A 22,114-nucleotide genomic window follows, 5' to 3' on the forward strand; every position below is an offset into this window, starting at 1 on the left:
TCTCTCTTTGTTTCAGGTGCCAGTCGGGCTGGGAGGGTCCTCTCTGCGACCAGTGCCAGCGCTACCCCGGCTGCATGCACGGCTCCTGCGTCAAGCCCTGGGACTGCCTGTGCGACGAAGGCTGGGGAGGCCTGTTCTGCAACCAGGACTTGAACTTCTGCACCAATCACCGGCCCTGCAGGAACGGCGGCACGTGCTTCAACACCGGCCCGGGCAGCTATACTTGCAACTGCCCTCCAGGCTTCAACGGTACTGATTGCGAAATCACCACTGATGATTGTACCAGAGCTCCGTGCCTTAACGGTGGGACTTGCCGCTTTGAGGACAATGCCGTACCAGTATGCCAGTGTCCTCAAGGATTTGGAGGTGCTCGATGTCAATCTCCTATATCCCCTCCACCTCCACCTGGCTGTTCTGGAGCTCCCTGCCATAACGGAGCTACTTGCATAGATACACTTGGAGGATTCACATGTTCTTGTCCATCAGGCTTTACCGGAGCTACTTGTGAACGAATGTTGGGACCTTGCGATTCCAACCCTTGCGAAAATGGAGGTGTGTGTTCCGAAGCGGCCGGAGCACCTCGAGGATTCCGTTGCGCCTGTCCTGCCGGTTTCACCGGTGACAGGTGTCAGGTTGACATAGACGATTGCGCCGGCGGCAATCCTTGCCAAAACGGAGGAACGTGTATAGACAAAGTGAACGAATTCCGATGTCAGTGCGTGCCTGGATTCGCGGAGCGGCTGTGCCAAAAACGAGTGGACTATTGCGTAGCCAAACCATGTGCCAACGGAGGAACTTGCCAACAGCTGGTCAACGACTACAAATGCCAGTGTCCGCCGGGTTTCGGCGGAAAAGATTGTAGCGAAGAAGTAAACGAATGTCTCTCCAATCCTTGTCGGAACGGTGGGACTTGCATAGGTAGGTCACGAGGTTTTAGTTGTATTTGCCTACCAGGTTTTCTGGGAAAGAACTGCAGCGAGGCACACGCAGGTGCTGCATCCAGCGCCCGCATATCTACCGAGTCAACACTGACAGCTGAGCACGTGATCGTGATCGCTACCATTTCAACTTTCGTCCCTCTGCTAGCACTAGTAGCCGTTGTGGTTATAGTGTGCTTGAAACAGCGACGGAAAAGAGAAAAAGCGCGGGCTGACGAAGAAGCTCGCCTGCAGAATGAACAAAACACGGCGAATAGTAGTTTCGCCAAGCGTGGCGCCACGATGGCCGCAGAGGCGCGGATGATCAAAAACTCTTGGGGCAAGTGTACCAACAACGCCCTAGACGAGGCGTCTGGTGGAGGAGACTTGGAGGCCTTCCCCAAACAGCAGCAAGTGATCGACGGGCGGCCGGTGTACGGCCTGCAGCGCAGCCGTTCCCAGAAGCAGCTGAACACGGAGCCTTGTTCGGCGGCGGCTTCCGTGGCCGTGGCAGCAGCCAGGGCGTCCGCCCTGCTCGCTGCCAAGCTGCACGAGCCCGAGTACGAGCCCGTGAAGCGTTTGTCTGTGATGTCGTCGCAGGGCGAACCCCCGTCCAAGGACGCCCCCGTGTTTGTAGTGGAAGAACACTTCCGAGTGCCCGTGCCCGGCGGTCTTTTCGCCACCGAGGTGTGATAGGTGGTGCCAAGACGCCGCCCCAAAGACTGCTGTGTTCCGCTCCCGAGTACCCGCTAGTCTAATCCTGCACAAACTGTTCCAGTCATATTTTTAATTCTCTCTCGTTTTTTTTAAATCGAAATTCCTGTGGTACTCGGTCGGTAGTTCCGGCTTCGGCTGTTGTGGGGCGTCGCGCTGGGATGTCCGGGTGCTTCCATCGCCTCCGTCGGCCGATCCAGCTACCATGTCCATAGTGTAAATACTAGAGTAGCGTTTTGTAAAGTTGTTTTAAGCCGCTGGATCGGTCGGAAACCAAAGATTGGGCGCTGGTGAATCGCCTGCATCCTGCGTGGCGTTCCTCTGGTAAAATCTCTCGATTATACCATTGTGATGCATTTAAGTGAGCTAAGTCACCCGAGGGGTTAGTTACTAGTAATTTTGCGGAGTGATCCTCTTAACCCATATCATATATAACGTTCTCTCTTTTTTTATCGACGATAAAATATCTATACCAATCACTAATATGAACCCACCCAAAAAACAAATACTTTGGGCGAATAAATTCCGATAAGGGATTTACAACATTTGCTATAAAAAGCTTCACAACTTTTTAAGAATTTTATTTCTTTATTTCAATACTTCAATATTACTATTTTTTAATTAAAAAATGTACCTATAGGTTTATCCCCACTGCCTTGTAAGTATTGTCTCTCCCTGTTTTGAGTTAATCCTATTTGATTTCTTCTAGTAGTTCATTCAAGAATATTAAAAGTTTAATTTTGAGTAATCTTATTTTTATCTAACTTATTTATTTATATTTTTAAAATCACAGATATTAAAATAAACTTTATATACCTTCATATACCTATATTAAGATATATAAAATGAAATATCTAGATTTTCTTTAATAATGAAGTTAGGATTGAAAAGCGTTAAAGGGATCACTCTTAGGTATTATTAAATTTTTAGTTATAAATTATTTTTCGGACCGTATTTTAATATGTTTATTTATAAGCACGCTTAATTTATAACTTAAATTATTTTTTCTGACTGATTTTTTCCTAATAGTTCCGATCGAAATTGGTTAATTAAAATTGTTTTGTATTTATACATCGTTGTCTCTCTGCCAATTTACTAAAACTAAGCGGCCAAAAATGCGTCCAAGTGCATAAATACAAGGCAAAGCTAGTTTCGATCCTTATTGCTTGTCGTTAATGATTTAAACGCCTGTTTGTTGAATCCAACAAATGTTTCTTCACATTTTCCGCTTAGCGTGACTGAAATTTGACATTAGATTTTTTTCTTTGATGACTTTGAAATCTAGGGGACCAATAGACTTGAGGCGAGCCGATGACGTGAAGAAACGTTTTTTAGTTTTAACGACAACCAATAACGTATTCGTTTGTAGTTTTGTAGTAAAGAATTGAAAAGGACATACGTTTAAAGTAGGGTGTCCGTTAATAGTGAACCTTATCTCCCCCTTGTAATTTTGTGACTACCCCTCCTAACCCCAGTACTTAAAAAGGGAAGATCGACTCCGCTGTTCGATTAGGTCTGGCATTCGCGTATTTATTCTCTCTTGGCCAGTGGACTCTTATTTTTGCATAGACCTAGTAGACCAGCCCGTATCTGATCCGATAATAATCCTCGATTTTCGTCCAACATATAGACTTTATTTAAATCGAACAAAGAAACTATGTTCCTGTATTCGTTAACTAAGTCATTTTTCTGTGGCGTACGAACTATTGCCTCACATTAGTGTTTTTTGTAACTCTGAATTACAGGGTGTGCGCTCATGACTGATATCTCACCTGCTTTTAATTGTAAGCTTTGATTAGTTCATTTTTTTTCTCGCTAAATTAGATTCGATTTTAATTTATCCTATTTAGCTTGTAATTATTAGCAGCTTCTTTCAAATGCCACACGCTGTATATTCGATGTATTACTTAATATTTGGGCAAGTTAAAAGACTTATAGTAAAGACGTTTTTTTTTGTAATATATCCTTGTGTATATTTATGTTACAATTCGTATCTAAGAGTTGTTCTGTTTCTGAAATACTTCTAGAGAAGCGGCTGTATTTGTTCCTCATGTGAATAATGTTATTTAAAAGTTATCCTAATAAATTTTTTGTTCTATAATCGTTTCGTCTTTTTTTACAATTCCCCTGACTTTGAATAAAAAAATGTGCAAGACAGAAGTGTAAACAGTCATTAAAGTATATGACACTGAATAATAAATTCTTGGAAATATCACTTTAAAAGAATCAATTGTGTGGGGCCCGTCTAAGGCCAGGTAAGCCATAGGCATACTATTGTGCCCTTTTTAAAAACATATGGTGCTACCTAGAACTGTGAGCCCAGGTGTAGAACTTTAAAGCCAATACGAAGGTCTCTTTCAATGAACCATATTGTCTGTGTAAAATCTTCAAAATATTACTTGAAATATTTTTTTTAAATTCGTTTCTGACATCCAGAAATACAACTTTTCTTAAATAAATTAATATAGTAGATAAAAGACGGTAGTAAAACACTTATGTGTATTATAATGGTTTCGTTCCGACATAAAGTCACTACTAGTGGCAAGCTATCACACCAAAAAAAGATAAATGAGCTACCGCTAAACCCAAAAAAAAACTTAAGTGTGTATTTTCCTTATCTCTAAATTCTACCCTAAAAATTAAAAGGGACTTCTGCTTATACCCCTTCAAAAAAAGTTTTTAGATAAAAACATCATAAAACTGCTTTTTTATTAATGATTCTTATAATTCCTTAAGGGCTTAGGGATGGATTCTCTTAAAACCTTTTTCAAAGAGTCGATTTACATGGAGGTCATTAAGACAGAAGTACCTTAATTTTTTTGAAATAGGTATTTTTAAAAATATAATTTTTCGAAATACGCAAGCTTAATTGCTATTAATTATTGAATTTCTAATTAACCCCAGAAATAAAAAAGTAGTTACGATTTACGATAGTTCGCAATTTAAAAGGTAATTACTAATTACGGATTCTCGATGTTGCAATTTTTTATATTTAATATTCATCAAAGAGAAAGGTATTGCCATTTTAAGGATAGGTTTGAGTCAAAATGCTATTAACAGTATGCAAGAGGAAAGTACACTTTGCTAGATTCGAGATGCAATAAGCCACCATCAATCGGTATGGTATTACGAGGGGTTACATAAAAGTAGTCTTAAATATATTCCTCATTTTATATTTATATTTAGGTAATTTAATATTATTATATTATCAAGTATTATCAGGTAAGACAAATTAAAAAATGTCGTATATTATATTGCTTAAACTTCATTTGAAACAAGCAAACGAGCATGCAAAGTTAATTGTGAAAATACTTAAAATCGTATAGTTTGACAATAATCATTAACTATCTCTAAATTTTGTAAAATTAAAATTACATTATTTTGTGAAAATATGCAAAAATATTAGAATTTTAAAAATCGCTCATTACAGATGCTCTAATATGTCATATTATTTTTTGCTGCCATATTATTTTTTGTAAATTTATATATTTTTTTTTCTTGTTCGTCAGTAAAACTGACCGTTTTTTCCTCTTCACACAAGGATTTCCATGATACGTTTTGACTGAACAGTAAAACTGACAGGTAAAACTTGATGTATAGACCGGACCTAATACAGAGTGACTTTTAAATAAGTGCAAATATTTTTAGATTAATATATTAATATAATTTAGAACAATTATTTTAGAGTAGTATATTCCGACCCCAGAACCATGATGAGTTTTTTTCGCGTTTTTTTTTAAATTTGGATTTTTTTTAGTTATTTTTATGGTAGATTATCCAGTGGTTCTCAATTTTTTTTTAAATTTTCGAAGTATAATAACTCGGTTATTATGGACTTATTTGAAAAACGGCAAAGAGAAAATATGTTTCTTTTATCGAGATCTGCCAGCCCTGAAAATATTTGCACTTATTTAAGACTCACTCTGTATAATTATATGTAATTTCAATTGTAACTTTATTTAGTGACATCACCTCAAAGATTAAATAGGATTATCTATTAAAAATTAAAAGCATTTAAAGGCAGATATACCCTGTGCCTATGGAATATTAAGTGATTTTATTGGTTAGGTAACAGTAAGCTATATTTTAGGATTACAATAAAGTTAGGAATAATATAATAACAATATAAGATTTTAAAGAAAGATAAATATAAAGTATAGGTATTTAAAATATGAATAATATGTGTGGTTCAATCGGTACCTAATAATGTTTGTACCACTTTCGCGCGGCAGTTATTTAGCCAGCATCGTACCACAAAGATGCGAAGAGATTAAAGGTAGGTACCGTATTGAGTTGGTGCTATACGACGCTGCATTCCAAATTCCGTAGCGAAGATGCTTCTAAACGTGAAAGTAGTGTTTCCACTCGGCATGTAGGTTGGTGACTGGGCCTTTGAAATTAATTTGTTTCTATGCGCGATTGGATAGACCTGACGGCTTTTTTTATTATTATTATTTAGCGAAGAAGCGAACAGTGATACCTACTGGCTGAAATAACTTCGAAATTTACTGCTTGCGTATTGAGTAACTATTCTGAACATTTTTTATCCTCAATAATTTTATTGCATACCATAAACTCGTATGGCTATAACGCGTTTTTCTAATCAGAAGGATGTGCATATTTTAAATGGAAAGGTTGAATTACTCAGATGTTCGTTATGAAACTGAAGCTTTAACCCGAAGATACACACATAAAAGAAATCTATAATAAAACCAATAAGCTATAAAATTAGCATTTATTAAAGAAAAAAAGCATCGCTTTTTAGGAAACGTGAGATTTTTTTAGTTCAAGAAATTGTAAGATAGACAAAGATATCCCAAATGTCAACACCGCATCTATTTTTAACTGATTTCGTCTAAATTGGGAACAGCAGTGATTATTATATGCTGATGGACAATATATTTTCACATAAAGCAGATGTCCCTCTATAAAAATTTCAAGTCACTTTATTTATTATATCTATGTTTTGTTGAAATTTATAAAATAGCCAAAAATATATAGCTGCAACTTCAAATATCAATCCGCAATTTAATCATTTTTCCATTTTTATTTTCATCTAAAATGCCATGGCATGAATTAAAGAACTGTAATGATTGAATATGGCAAAGTAAAAGTTTCGAACAATTAAAATGTATTATTTTTAAGTATACCTACCATACAATCAGGGTTGTAAAAAATCAGAATTTTAAAAAAAAAATTAAAAATCAGTTTTTTTATTTAAATCAGATTTTTTGATTTTAATAGAAAACATTAATGTAACGTTTTTCATTATCAGAAGAACCTAGTTTGGACTAGAGTTTGCAAATGAAATGTATTCAAACAGCGCATTTTTGTCACTTGTACATAAATTTCGAAATAAATCCCTGCCCTTTAGAGGTCTAATGGATTCACACAAAAATACTTCACATTTCGGAAAAATCGGTACATTTTATTTGATGAATAGATATAGGGTAAATGTGTTATAAAAATATTTTTTATAGTTTTCTAGGACACATTTTTGTGTATATTTTTAACTTTTACAGTTATTTTTCGATTTATTATTTTAAAGAAGTTTTAAAATAGTTTTTTTTTATTTAAATTACATGATTAAAATAAAAAAAATCACTCGATTTAAATCATGCCAACTCTACATACAATTTAGTAACAATACATACATATATGGTGCGCTGTATTATATATATATACCTACATACATAGGTAATAAAAAAAATAATTAAGGAGATTCGCATGAAATTGTTCCACCTGTAACCCAAATAAACCCGCTGACATTTTTTCTTTATAAAGAATAAAATAAATTAATCCAAAAATAGAGTTGCACCGCGCAGAGTAAAAAGTGTGGGACGATACGAGATAAATAACAAATTTATTCGTTTTGGAATCCTTTCACTTTCCTTTGCCTTTGTATAGGCTTACGCAAGGAAGGACTTTTTTGGAATTTCCGCGTATATCTTATAGCCTATGTAGGTGTCTAACTGATGCGCCTATTACGAGATAAAACACTTTCGTTTGAGTTATTTACTATTCATCACTCTGTTTTAAATCGCGCTGCTTTGAGATATCCGAATTATTTTAAAATTTATCTACTAAACTAGTATAGTATTTTAATAATTTCGTATTAACGTCCTATATAACAACCCCACAAATAATAAGTACGCCTCTGGAAATAGTGACTTTCGTTTCGTTGCAAATTAATATACATCGACCTTTTATTAATGTACAAGCCATCTAAATAGGTGTACCTAGTTATGAAGTAGCAAAAAAACTTTGCTTATGGCATATATTTTTTCCATATTATATAGTGGCTGTATCTTAATATAATAATAAAAGTAATAAAGTGAGTTTTTGTAGTTAAGCTTAAGACGATGTTGAGGCAGAAAGTATGAACAAACAAATAAATATATCATCGGTTTTGTGTCTTTACTGCGGCATCTGAAATACGTTTACAAAAAGCAGGATGACTTCTCTTAAAATAAATGCTTCTCATTCTTTTCGAGGCTATTTTATCCGCAAGGCTGTTAATAGCAAGACCGAAAAAAGGCACCAAACGAAATTTATACGACATTTCCCGTGAGATAGTACCTGCCTCTAACAAAATCGCAATTGCAACACCATTAATTGGTTAACAATAATTATAATTGGCCGATTTAAATAAAATTTATTCCGGAAGGAACCCAGTTTAATACGTTAATTAAACAAATCAAAAGCGCACTAATTATCTTTAAGAAACTCTACGAAAAATAGTTAATTAAGCTTCAGCCGCCAATATGACGGAAAACTCTATTAATATGTACGTTTATGTTAATTAAATAATAAGCATAAATCTTCGTAGGTGGTTCCACCTAAAGCTCCTTTTTTAATCAACTCCCAACTATTTTGCATACACCAACCCTGTTTGTCACTTCTTCAATAACATCAATTAAACATTAACAACGTAGAATCGTTATTCGCTTCATCCCGTTTGTTATTCAAGCAAATTTATCTCGAACAATAATTAATTGATATCTATTTTATAATGCTGAGACAAATAAGAATAGTAATTAAAATATTGAGCGTTAATAAACTGTGTAATTATCGATAATTTACAAATTAATAAGGCGTTATCAAACTCAAGTCGCCAGTGCAAGGGAAGTGTAAAAAAAATTGTATTTTTAATGTTGAATTGTGTATTGTGGCGCCATCTTGTATCAAGCGCTCGAACTGCGTCTCATATTATACAGTTAGTTATAAAGCGATTACTTTAATCCTTTCAATAAATCTTTAAAAAATAATTTCCTGCTGCTATATTTAATTACAAAAATAGATATCTCTTAGCATAACACTATCTATGGAGGGCTTAATAATCTATTAAGGGCTATCATAGCGATTTTTATTGTTATAAAACAATAAAGGCTAATATTACGTCTATTTTGATTTTTTGTTTCTATGAAATACTTTATGGATATTCATTTTCAATCCACTAAGATTAGCTTTCCAGATAAGCCATAATAAAACGTATTGTATTATATTTTATATTATTATAGAGTATTATGTATAGAAATACCGAGTAATTTGACTATGGATTAATACATTTGCGAAAAAAAATGTATTATCATTATTTAATATGAATATTATAACACAATATTATTGTCTATCTGTATATCTGGTTTTATTGGTACAAGGGTTAAGTAGAATAGCAAAATTATTAGACTTTGTCTTCGCACCAGCCTTTTTGGGTATTTTATACTCAATGTATTTTTATATTTTTAATTAAAGACCGTATTATTATTATCGTAAATAGTATTGCGTTTTTTGCGTATACTTCTGCTATATTCAGAGATACTAGAAAATTATTTTCCAAAAGTTAAATAGTATTTGCTCCCTATGAAGTGAGACCGTCAGTATCATACCTGCGCAGTAACTCACAAGAATATACTTGCAGTTTAATGCGCAGCAATGTATGCACAGTGAGTGAAACACGTTTCTAAAAAATATACAGATATAACCAACTACTAGTAGTATTGGATAAGTTGTGATAAAGGATTTAGTCTTGCAGATATGATCATAGGAATGCTAGGTGGGTGTAGTTTTAGTAATGGAAACAGAATAGCAAAATAATCAGAAGAAAAATATTTAACGTTATTAAATAATATAAATATGCAATCAATATTGTTTAGAATTTACCGTCTGATTATATACATAACTATTCTGTCTAAAGATATATATATATATATATATATATATATATATATATATATATATATATATATATATATATATATATATATATATATATATATATATATATATATATATATATATATATATATATATTGTTATTATAAGTTTAACAAAGTGAAACAGCACCAACTTTAATAATAAGGTTTTATTTACAGAGAATAAATTATTAAAGCTATTAACTAATTTTTCGCGTTAACGATAAAGAAATGTTTGTATACTATATAAGCAAAAAACTAAAGGAAAAGTGAATTAAAATAAATCTACCTTAAGGTCATAACATACAATGTCTTCTTTTATTAACATTTTATTTTATCTCGAAATCTACAGGTCACACTGAACCAAGAGCAGTCCTAACAACAAAGTGAAATACGTGGTTTGATAAAACTGTTAATAAAAGTCAATTCTTGACATTGCGGAGTTTCATCTGAAACTCTATTAGCTGGGAGATCATTAAAAAGTGACTGAACTTCAATTTGAGAATTTAAAAATAGTGAATATTTGCACAAAAATTATACAAAATGTTTTGTTGGTAATGATTGAAATATTTTAAAATTAAAAAAAAAATTCTTAATTCTTGATAGTAGAACAACTACCAAGAATTTATTTCAAATTAATTCCAAAGACTCTAAAAAAAATTACTATATTATATTTGATTTCAATCACTGCCCTTTTTTTATCCAAAAATAGGTATCAATTTAAGCTTAGGAATTTAAGTAAAATGAAAGGAGTTGCAGAGCAACTGCTTTTGGTGATATATAAAAAATAAATTACAGCGTACAATTCTGTAGATATCACAAAATGAAAACGAAAAACAAATATACCCTGAATTTTTGACGTATATGTATGTATAAGTTCCGTAAGTTCCGGTGTTGATGACATTGGAACAAGCCACTTTTAGTTTTTACTTACATATACACATTAACATTAACTGAACTTCACTTCTGTCAATATATTTAAGCCAGATTTCTTCATTTACTTTAGACAGATATATACACTGAACATTTCTTTTACTATGCTATCAGTCATTTAAATAGGATATAACTGTTAAAGGTAGGTAAGAGACAAGAAGGGTAGCATAATGTAAAACATGAGAAAATTTTCACCTTAGCACAAAGTACATCAATAATGAATTAGAGTGAGATCTTACATATTAAGAACATAGATAAATTTCTTTGGTTCAATAAACATTCTACAAAATTCTACCCCTAACTAATTGCAATGCAGCATTAAAAATAAATATACAGTTTGTCTAACGAAAATACGAGAATGACACGTGAAAAGTTCAGACAGAGATTGTATATTACAAATACATATCACAAAATAATGACTGGGTGGGACCCAAAAATAAGATAAAAATTACAATTGATTCGTCAAATAGCAACAAAAATCACAGATATTTTGCAAACCTAAGTAAAGAAAAAGAGTACTGCAGAGCATTAATAAACTATCAATGTCGTATATTAATTTTTAACTTTCACAACCTCCACGAAGTTTTACAAGCTACATAACCATCAACTGTAAATATCAACTAAATATTCGAAAGGATTATGTCCATAGCTATTACATTATATATATTTAATAGTCTTTTAGATTATTGATCCCCACAATACTCTATGTATATATAGTTATGATTTTATACTTTCTCCTAAATTTATCCATCAAAATTAAATCACTGACATACAAAACAAGTAACCACTTTACTCTTTAATTATTTTTAACATACTTTCGACCTAAATTCATTCAAAAATTATCCATTCAACCACTTTTTCTCTTTTAATACATAAAAACAACAATATAGATTACTTTCGATAGATCTTAAGTGATAACATATCGTAATAATCGATTGAAAAATGTGTTGAAAATAAAAAATAGACGAGAGTAAGTACATATTGCACTTTAAGAGTTATCTTCAAATTGGGAGAACCAGAATTACAATTATTTACACGTATAACAGTAATACAGCAGCATCTAAGACAACAGACACAGGTACATTAACACAGATTTTACATTTGACACTTTGTACAGATAATGATAGGAAATATATAACAAGAAAAAAATAGATGTAAGAATCAATTTAATATTTTTTGGCTTCGTGTTTTTTTTATATTTTTTTATTGGCTAACACCAAGATGTTTATTTTGATTTCATTGTCCTGAGATTTTAAGTAAACTACAACACGCAGTTAAGTATATTTGCCAAAATGTAATGTTTTCTTGAGTTTGCAAAAGCGACATCTTGATATTGTACCAAACACCACTCTTTGCTGATTCTTACATCAAGTAACGCGTTTCAAAGTGTTTGTAAAATCCGAAAAAACAATAAAATTTTTCCAAAATAATATTTTTTTAAATCCCTTCAAGAGAATCACAGATTTACCATAAGACTGGGAGTACACAGGCGAATGATATTTATTTCTTATTTGATAGAACTAAAAAACTTAATGCCAATAATATAACCTCCAAAAATACAACAAGAGAAGTTTTTAAACAGACAGAATTATAAAACATGAAACAAGAACTTTCTACATTATACATAGTATAAAATATTGTTAAAAAAGTATATAATGAAATAAATAACATTCTAGCAGCATATTTACTATATATAAAACGAAATATAAAAATATATAAAATAAGGACAAATAGGTAGTATTTTTTTATCTCCGTAAACACCTCAATGCAACCAAAAATATTGCCCAAACATAAATTGCCATTCGTCTGCGTTCACCCGTTTTAACAAAATATTTCCAATATATACAGTACAGACAAAATTGGCCTATATATGCTCACGAAAACATTCCTTTTTAAAGGATTTAAAATAGGACTAATTTTAGAGGTAAGGTGGGTGGGTACTGATATGAACGTTTTTCTTTAACCAAACCAAAATAAATTAGGCGTGTCAAATTTTTAATAACCCTTATTTTAACCAAATTTGACATAACGGTCCTATGGCAAAGGCTAGAGTAAAACTATTTTTTTTGTGTTTAATGCGTGTGATGTATGTGAAGTGGTTTTACTACCAATCATTTGAATCGCAACAAGTTCATATGTCACACATTAACATATCAATTCTAAAAATACAGAAGACCTAGATAGCAGATACAACATACAATAGCTGTTTTATTTGGAAGAAAAAATAATAGAAATATTAAAAACTTGAATTAACGTCGCTTAATGCAGTGGTATAACTGAGAGATATAAATATATTAAATAAATATTTTGCAACTGAATTTTAGTCTTAGATTAAACTAAACATGTATTAAAATGTACTTTAATCAAGGTTAATAAAATGCCGTGCATAAATTTGTAATTAGTGCCCAGTGGATTTCTTTTTCATAAAAATGATTTTGTTTATAAATATAAATTTCGGAAGATTGCATGCATGTGCCATAAAGGCACAGACGTTGCTTAACGAGAAAGTATTGTGCCCAACAAATAATAAAATTCAATCAGTATAAAAAAAATACCCAAATCAGTATCCACCTTTGTATTAATAAATAGATGTCCCATGTGACCGGGTATCTCAAAACAACAAATAATTGTCCGTAGAAAAAATTGAAAATCTAAGGGCGTGGGCCTATAAAAACCTAGGTACGGGCGCGGAGGGTGCGAACGGTGGTCCGGCAGGGCACAGTCGGTATGCAGAACGTTGGGCGGTATGCGAACGAGGTAGCGGACCATCTCCCAAATCGAGGCGCAACTCCGAGGGCGCTGGTGGTGGTCCCAGCGACGCGGGCGCCATCGCCACATCAGGCAAGCGTCCATCAGGTGGCTCCACTAGACGCCGAGGCGGTGTTGCCAGACGCCTGCGGGCAGGACTGCGTCTTCCTGCTCCCGAGGCTTCCTCATTCTGAGCCCCAGCGCGGTACGCCTCCAATGCTTCGGCTACGTTATCAGGCAAATTAAATTCGCGAACGACTCTTAAACGGATTTGGCGGCCGATTTCGGCACGGCTCGCCAGCGGCATGGAAAGAGCGCGTTGACAGCCCGGAGCTTGACGCAGCTTCTGCTCGCGCTTTAGCATCGCGTTTAAGGCCGCTACGTCAGGTACTGGAGGAGCGCCGCCTAATACATCCACTCCCGATGGCCCGCCACGCGTTTCGACCATGTACAGGGTGTCGGGGATGTCTTGCGCGCAACGCACGCGCCTGCCTCGCAACATCTCTGCCTCCTGCACTAGCTGGTCTTCAACCAGCACTTTCAACTCGTCATAGTACGGCATAAATAAACGAGGCTGTACGAAGAGTCCGTTGTTCTTACCTCCGCGAATCCAGGCGTTTACGCGCAAATTTTCACGCTCACCGCCGATCATATGGCTAGGGGGCGTGCTGACCAGACCGCGACGAATTGCCTGACACAACACCTCACTGTTAGGAGGCAGCACGTGATCCATCCTCACCAACGGCAGTAAGTCCGATAATATTTCCCTCAACTCAATATCACTCAAGTCTCTCTTTTTCACTCCTTTCCTAGTTACAGAATGAGCCGTATGACTCACTACATTTGGTTCTGAAAAGATTCCTAGCATCAAAAAATATTTATTGACTATATTCAAATGACAAATGACAGATGCTCTCGGCTTACCCCTATCCTCCATTCGACGTATCAGCTCGTGTTCGCCCCACTTCAATACAGCCTGTAACACTTCTAGTTCGCTAGCTTGCAAAAACGGACTTTTTAAAACCTCTATTATATGCGCTTTATCCAACTGATGCAATACGGGCGACTGAGAAACAGGCTGGAATTCTTCTCTCAAAAAATGCAATGCCTAACAAAATTTGCAACTATTAATTTTTGAAAAGTATTTGGTCATACAGGATTAGTCATTCAGATGAAAATATTAATGTATGCCAAACAGTCCTTTAAGTCAAGTAAAATTTTGTTATTTCATACTAAACAACTTAACCTATATACCATTTACTAGAAACTTACCTGTCTATGTACCCAAGCTGATCCATGAGGCTGTCTAGCCCACTGAAGAACAGCAGGTAAAGTATCCATAGACAGTGCCTCTAAAATAAGATCTTCACAACCTTGGGCGAGTATATCAAGTTCTAAAAAGCGACCAATCTGATACAATTCCATAGCTTCCTCTAAAGGAGAAGGCCTTGCTCGCCCTGTATAAGCAAGGGCGTGAGCTTCGCCTAGCCCCCCACCACATCCACCTCTAGATATCAAACTTAAATCCACCTACAATCACTTACGGTATTAAACAAGAAATAGCAAGGCGAGTAGACAACAAACCTGATCTAAATAAACAGCATGTAATAAAACCCTAGCGTATCTCTTAGGAATGACGCCTTCATCCAATACAATTCTAATAGGTTGTCGTTCTTCTTGGTTTCTCGCTCGTCTAGCCAAAAGGGACCTAAAGAACGGAGAACGAGCTGCCAAAACGGCTCTATGACATGGAAGCTCTAGACGAGGTCTGAAACCATACTCTGATCCAGCCGAATCAGGTCGGGGGCCTAGTGGACCATCAGCTCCTTCAGTAAAGACCAATGCCGCATCAGCATGGTCCCCTGACTCTAAAAGGTACCGCAAATCAGCCTCTAAGGCGTTAGGAGTACCGAATTCTTCTCTCAAGCGTCGAAGGAGATTCATATCTATGTTTGCATTATGAGGACATATATCACCTAAAATATATCAGGTATAATCCAACACCCTCTGAACATTAACGTAAATATTTTACCGGTATATAAGTATCTGAGTAACGCCGAAAACAACTGTACGTCTACGGTGGCAGTACGAAGTTCTAAGCAAATCCTGGCACCATATCCTGGACATCCTGCTAGTAAGTCTCTAAAATACGGACATCTGGCTGACAGCAGCGCCCTGTGTATAGGAAAACACGCCCCTCGATAAACCAAATCCGCATCAGTGCAATATTTAAAATCGTATAGTGCAGATAAGTCTTGTTTGAACGTTGCAGCTGGAGGTCTAGCCAGTTCAGCTTGAACGCAGAGATCTTTTAAGGCAGCCAAAGCTTCGTACTCTTCCAACAGAGCGGCTACTTCTAGAGGACTCCAGTCTGATACCAATTCTCGTAAAACTCGTCCATGATCGCAAGCTTTCGAAGATCTAAAAGTGTCAGTGAGAAACATGCATGCAAACTTTCATATACCACATCACAATCCAGAGCCAGATTAAATAGACAAGTTCAGCAAAAATCAGTCTAGGACAATTATTGGTTTTCATTCATTATTTAGTTAACATGTAAGGTCATAAAGAGCAGGAATATTTTTACCACATAATTATTTATATTATCATTTTCGAGTTTGTTTTCAAGTTTCGATGTCGAATATAAACTTTGTAATAAAAACAGTGTTTATAATTTCTATTATGGAATTTCTTATTTTCTTCACCTTGTACATTCAAAACAAATTTAAAATTCTGGTGTATGTTAACATATTCTAAAATTATTGCATCTACCATTGTTTCATAATTCTATAAACAAATAAGATAGTAACCACTAACATAATTTATCAGAGTGCCTACTGTGCAAATTTAATTCGACCCTATCAAGATCCAAATTGATATTACCTGCGCCTACGAATGAACTTTTTCTTCAGAGTGGCAAATCCAGTGACGCGTTTCTTCTTTTCCCTAGGCCCAAGAGGCTCGAGTCCGGGAGGGAGTCCCAGGCCTTGATTCAGTCCAAGCCCTGCGCCCCCCTCGATCCCTTGCGACGCCGACGCGCTGGCCCCCATCCGCTCTGACATGCAGCGCTCACTCTCTAGGGCGCTCCTCCAGCTTGACTGTGGGGCGCACGGAAATAAACAACTAAATATACTCATCGCGTTCCGCCGCTAAATGCGCGGACATCCTCTACGGGAAAACAAAAACAATTTGATATAAATTATAGCACATCCAAAAAAACCACCACCTAGAGAACTAACAATATGTTAAGAATGTCTAAAAACACCTGGAATTCTTTCACACAACATATGTAGGAATGATCTAGGATTATCTCAACAATCCTAGGATTGTTTAAGGATACCTAGGATTATATGAAGATACACACAATTGAAGAAATAAGTAGTAGAAATAGGTAGTAAAAATATGCAGGCCTAGGATACTCTCAATAAGCCTAGGATTTGATGAATACACTCAGGATTGTTTTAGGATAGCTAGGATTACAGGAAGAAAATAAAAGAAAAACCAAAAAAGTTTGATATAAATTATAGCACGTCCAAAAGAAACAATCACCTAAAGAACTAACATTGTTAAGAATGTCTCAATATACATAGGAATGATATAACAGGTCTAGGATGATCTCAACAAGCCTGGGATTGTTTAAGGATACCTAGGATACATATCATATGAAGATACGCACATTAGAAGAAATATGTAGGCCTAGAATACTCTCAATAAGCGTAGGATTTGATGAATATACTCAGGATTGTTTAGGATAGCTAGGATTACAGAAAAAATAATATAAGAAATATGTAGAAACTCAGAACTAAATAACACAGTATAGGAGTAACCTACAAAACTAAGATTAATTAAATGAACAAAGAAATTTTATAATTTTAGATACCTAGGATTGCATCAACAAGCCTACTATTACATAAGGATACTTGGGACATTTAGGAAGATTACATCAATATAGACAATGAAAGATTTTTTTTATATTCCTAGGATTGTCTCACACATACCTATTTACATGAATTTTCAATATGCTTAGGATACTATCAACAAGCCTAGGATTAGATTAAGACATTCATGATTGGATTAGGATTAGGAAATGTTAAGTATGATTCAACACCCTCATGATAGTCTCAAAGATCTAGTATTTTTTAATAGGCCTCTAGTATTTTTTAATAGCCTCAACAAGCCTAGGGTTACATTAACATCCTCAGGATTGTTTTAGAATGCCTAGAAGATGAAGATAAAAGAAAGTCAGAATTGAATGAAGTAGCTTATAATTGTCTAATCATAGTGCTTTTATAGGGATCACCTATTAAATTCAGATTAGTTGAACAAAAAGAAATATAGGATTACCTAATTGAATATACCAGGGATTGTTTTACTTGACTTAGGGGTGTGAAGGATTATATGAAAATAGTGAGGGTTGTTTAATAAACAGGTCAGAATTGTACGAAGGACCTCACAATAATACAAAGAAAAATAACTATAGATATATCTAGCTTTTCAACAAGAACTAAAGTACATAAGACCTACAAATTCAAATCACATAGAAAATAGATACTTTTGAAAATACAGTAGGTATCAAAAATTTCTGAATGTGATTATTTTAATATTATCAGGAGAAAAAAGTATAACAGCTGTAAAAAATTATTTATATTATGTGGAAGTTCTTTCAACAGATATTGTAATATCAAGTTATTACCATACCTGTTAACTATATCTTAAGGACAAACTCATTCGATAATTGCTATTATATTTATTAGTGTTCCTACACTAATATTAGTACAAATATTGCTATTATATTTAAATAATTACAATTATTTTCATAGGAAAACCAGAATTAGAGTTTAAATATGCTTTATGCATTTAAAAAAATAATTAATATTTTTGATGCAAATATAGGTCAATCCTAAATTAAAGATACCTCTGCACTCAATTTAAAAAATACAACTACAAGGACTAGAAACATACTAAGGATTATTTAATGTATACCCAACATATACCTTATATGACATACTGCTAATCTATCGAATACTTTCTTGGATTTTAAAGATATACAACATATCTATTAAAATATAACAATTTACAAGAACAATACGAATGACATGCCTGTGAAATATGATCTTTTAATATGTAGAGAATATTACTTACATCATGCTAGTGTTAAAAATATATCTGAATTAATAATACAAGACATTGCAATACAATAATGAGTAAAAACAGATATTCAGCAGGCAAAGCTAAATGTCATCTTCTAATTAGGACACATGCAAATAGGGCTGAGGGAATCATTCTAGCATTACATGAAATGTAATATAATAAAAGGAAGCTTGAAATATATGTTTACTCGCTGCCTAATTAACATCAGCCAACATACACTTTGTAAACACTGCCTACTATGACAGCAGAACCCTTGCCCTTTTCATATGAAAGATTACTACAATAATACTGAGCAGATTGGTAAACATAAATATACCTGGTCGTTGTGGAATCATCTTTATTTTAGAGATTTTCCTGTTCTTCCAAGCAATATTCATCACTTTTAATTTTTAAAAAATTGAATAGTAGCCATGTTTAAGTTATACGGACGAAAAACAATGTTTTGTGTTCCACATAGAACCAAGTTTCTTACGACTGCACTTTAATTTGATACAGATTCACATTTAAACAACATATTAATTTGAATAATAGGTTTATAGAGCCTCAATATCTGCCCTCAAAAACAAATTGAAATTCGATAACAGTGTCAACCAATACTCCAGCTTTCAAGTCCCGAGAAAACAAGGTTCGACGTACTACAAACTTCATTTCACCTACTGGAGTGTCAGATTCCAGTGCCACTAATCAATTAATTTACACACTGGCCGTTTTAAAAAATCCTTATAACAATACACTAACAAGACAATATTTTTGAACTATTTTATCGAATTATATATTTTTAACGCTTTTTTAAAGTAATGTAAATAGAAAATCACATGGAAATTGTTTTTACATCTGAAAGATTGTATAAAGAACAGAAAACTTCCGTATGTCGTAGTATAATCGATACTATCTAGGTCTCTGTCTTAACCTGAATTCTGAAACGCGCCATCTATCAGCCTTTCCAAAAACCCAGCACAAAGAAAATCCATCAAAAGAAAAATACCAATATTTAATTATTCACAATTTATTTTACATTTATATAAGCCTCACAAAATTGCACTGAACATTAAACACTTATCCATACATCTATACAATATAAACAAAACAGTTATTAAACAAAAAAAATTCTATTTTAAGTGTTCTGGTAAATTATATGCTGGATCTGAATAATCATCAGAGTCAGTTTCAGAGTCTGTAGAATATTCCGAACTAGAAGAATCATCAGACGTGTCTTCGGATGATGTATATTCAGAATCGTCACTATCTCTTTCCACATCTAATTTCATCGCAGCAAATTTCTCATGTAATTTAAAATCATTTTCAATTTCTTGTAGATTGAGTCCAAGATCTTCTTTCCTAATTTCAAGTTTTAATGTTTCCTGTACTAAAGATTGCCATAAATCTTTATGCCATTTCATAATGTATGTTATATAATCTCTAATAAATAAATTGTTCAATATATAACGGCAACAATCACCCTTCAAAAATATTTGGTGGATGTCTATTAAAATTCTTATAATATACCTTTCATCTAAACTAATAATATGTTTCAGGTCTTCAAACACTTTCTGACTTAAATTAAAATTTCGGTATAAAGGGTAAATGACACTACGTCTAAACGAAGTGGTTAATGCTTCTTTGGGTGAATCAAAAACATCAAGCCAGTTTAATGTGGCTGCAAGTTTAACAATGGTCCAGCCAGATTCTATATTCTTCTCAAAACATGTAGATCTTTGGTCATAACAATATGCAAATAATATATCAAGGAGGCCATTCATACAATAGTTATTTTGTTCTTCACTTATACAGTATTGTATGTTTGGAAGATCCTTTAAGAAATCTAATTCATGATCAGTAAAACTAAAATCTGATTTACTTAACCGAGCCCAAGGAGACTGCAATGCAATTATCTCGTTTATTTCAGCATCTTCACTAAAATCCGCTATATAATGATCTACATTGAATTTCCCTTGTTCATACTGTATTCTAAGTTTACGCCTTTCTAGTAGCGCAACCTGACAAGGGTCTATTTCAAAAACATCATCAAACATTGAACTGATCTTGACAAAATCTTTCCTGGCTCTTAAAGCAAATCCAAATCCATAGTTCAAGTTAGTTCTGTCGATATTATCATTGTTAAGATGGTCTTCACAGTTATTTATATTAACATCGTTATCATTGACGTTTTCAGACAGCACTTCTATATTAATAGTACCTTCATTTAATTGAGCTTCCACTTTCGGTACTAATAATTTTGTAATAAGATCAAGATCTTTAAAATGTTCACCTGGATTCTGCTTGGGACACGTAAAAGAAAACTCTCCTAAATCGGTATCAAATGAAGTTTTCATCCGCTCATTTTCTATTATGTTTCCTGGTAAAATTAATCTTAGATAATACGGTTTACAAGAGAAAAGGAATACGTTTTCATCAACATATATATCCAATTCACGTAAATTGGAGTAAGGGGCACGAATATTAATGAAAACAAAGTTATCATCTTGAGTTAGTTTAAATCGTGGAGTTATCATTTTCTTTTGCCACCTAATATTTTTACTTTTCAGCTTTAATTTCAAAACACAGTTTCAAAATAAATCACAGAAATAAATGAACAGTATATAAGGTTATGTTCACAGTTATGTTACATTGATCTGTATTTGGTTTGGTTTTAGGTTTTAGTTACAGAAATCTTTATCTAGCCGTCCGCATAGCCTGTGGCTCCTGTGGCATAGACGTCCGTTTTTATTAAAATGAAAGTGAAAAAACCGTAAATTCAAAATATTTAAAAAGCTAAAGATCGCTAACTATACAGATCTTGATTTAAAACTACATGTAATGAGATCATTACAGTAATTTAAACCCTATAGATACTTTTTTTTCTGATTTTCTCATTTAATTGACATGCAATATTTTATTTATAAAATTTTCTTCACTTACCACAGTTACCTGCATTCTTAACTCCATATCCACTAGCTGTTTTATGAAGAAGACATCCGTAAGAAAAAAAGCCTTGTAGGAATACTATAAATAATTAAAATCATATATATTAAACAAAGCCCTGTTAAAAAATGTACAAAGCTATAGCTATATTAGTTGATAGATATTTTAAATAAGACCTACTTACCATTATTATTAATATTTTATAGTCGGCGTTACTTTGCGAACTCTGTGCAAAAAAGGGCGTCCATATACATATACTTTAGTTGAATATTTCCAAAACTTACAATAGAGTACACCAAGTTACACTAAAACAATGAAATATATCAATAACATATTTATCGTCTCATTTAATTCACAGTTTATTTAAGAAAAAAACATTTAATAATAGTGAATATAGGTTGTTAATAAAAAAATTGATTTACCAAAAATAATCTTATGATTAACGTTTTCTAAATAATAGATTATCGCAGTGTTATTGTTATAAAATGTTATGAGACAATACACATGAAAATAATGCACACTTACCAATTGCCAATT

The 22,114-nt window shown here is 33.8% G+C and overlaps 3 protein-coding genes across 5 annotated transcripts in view; 1 reads left to right on the top strand and 2 right to left on the bottom strand.

The window, feature by feature from the left end:
- Positions 1–3,709, top strand: part of LOC115876734 (neurogenic locus protein delta) — an 89,318-nt gene extending 85,609 nt beyond the window's left edge. For both annotated transcript variants that reach the window (XM_030892638.1, XM_030892639.1), the window contains exon 7: positions 17–3,709. In XM_030892638.1, the coding sequence (XP_030748498.1) occupies positions 17–1,610 (1,594 nt within the window). In that variant the 3' untranslated portion in view covers positions 1,611–3,709. The remainder of the gene's footprint in view (positions 1–16) is intronic.
- A 6,643-nt stretch (positions 3,710–10,352) lies between these two features.
- LOC115876738 (BTB/POZ domain-containing protein 7) lies at positions 10,353–19,596 on the bottom strand. 2 transcript variants are annotated; one of them, XM_030892640.1, is made up of 7 exons: positions 18,972–19,596; positions 16,388–16,672; positions 15,537–15,925; positions 15,089–15,480; positions 14,777–15,034; positions 14,429–14,612; positions 10,353–14,365 (listed from the first exon to the last, which is right to left on the bottom strand). In XM_030892640.1, the coding sequence occupies exons 2-7, from the start codon at positions 16,639–16,641 to the stop codon at positions 13,422–13,424; spliced, it is 2,421 nt and encodes an 806-aa protein (XP_030748500.1). In that variant the 5' UTR covers positions 16,642–16,672; positions 18,972–19,596; the 3' UTR covers positions 10,353–13,421. The 2 variants fall into 2 exon arrangements, with proteins under 2 accessions (XP_030748500.1, XP_030748501.1); XM_030892641.1 differs by having other exon boundaries at positions 10,353–14,353; positions 18,972–19,595.
- Positions 19,597–19,650: 54 nt separating this feature from the next.
- LOC115876739 (protein SHQ1 homolog) lies at positions 19,651–21,331 on the bottom strand. The gene has a single exon (XM_030892642.1). It carries the CDS (start codon positions 21,166–21,168, stop codon positions 19,765–19,767), a length of 1,404 nt encoding a protein of 467 aa, XP_030748502.1. The 5' UTR covers positions 21,169–21,331; the 3' UTR covers positions 19,651–19,764.
- Positions 21,332–22,114: the final 783 nt, after the last annotated feature.

This window comes from Sitophilus oryzae, unplaced genomic scaffold (assembly GCF_002938485.1).
Source record: "Sitophilus oryzae breed Bouriz unplaced genomic scaffold, Soryzae_2.0 scaffold_1440_pilon_pilon, whole genome shotgun sequence".
Classification (NCBI taxonomy): Eukaryota; Metazoa; Arthropoda; class Insecta; order Coleoptera; family Curculionidae; genus Sitophilus; species Sitophilus oryzae.

Excerpts from the sequence above, each read along its gene's own strand:
- LOC115876738 (XM_030892640.1), bottom strand. The coding sequence starts at position 16,641 with ATGAGTATATTTAGTTGTTTATTTCCGTGCGCCCCACAGTCAAGCTGG. Across the intron at positions 15,035-15,088 it reads ATGCTGTTTATTTAGATCAG|GTGGATTTAAGTTTGATATC; the intron begins GTTTGTTGTCTA and ends AAGTGATTGTAG. Across the intron at positions 14,366-14,428 it reads ACGTCGAATGGAGGATAGGG|GAATCTTTTCAGAACCAAAT; the intron begins GTAAGCCGAGAG and ends TTTTGATGCTAG.
- LOC115876739 (XM_030892642.1), bottom strand. The coding sequence starts at position 21,168 with ATGATAACTCCACGATTTAAACTAACTCAAGATGATAACTTTGTTTTC.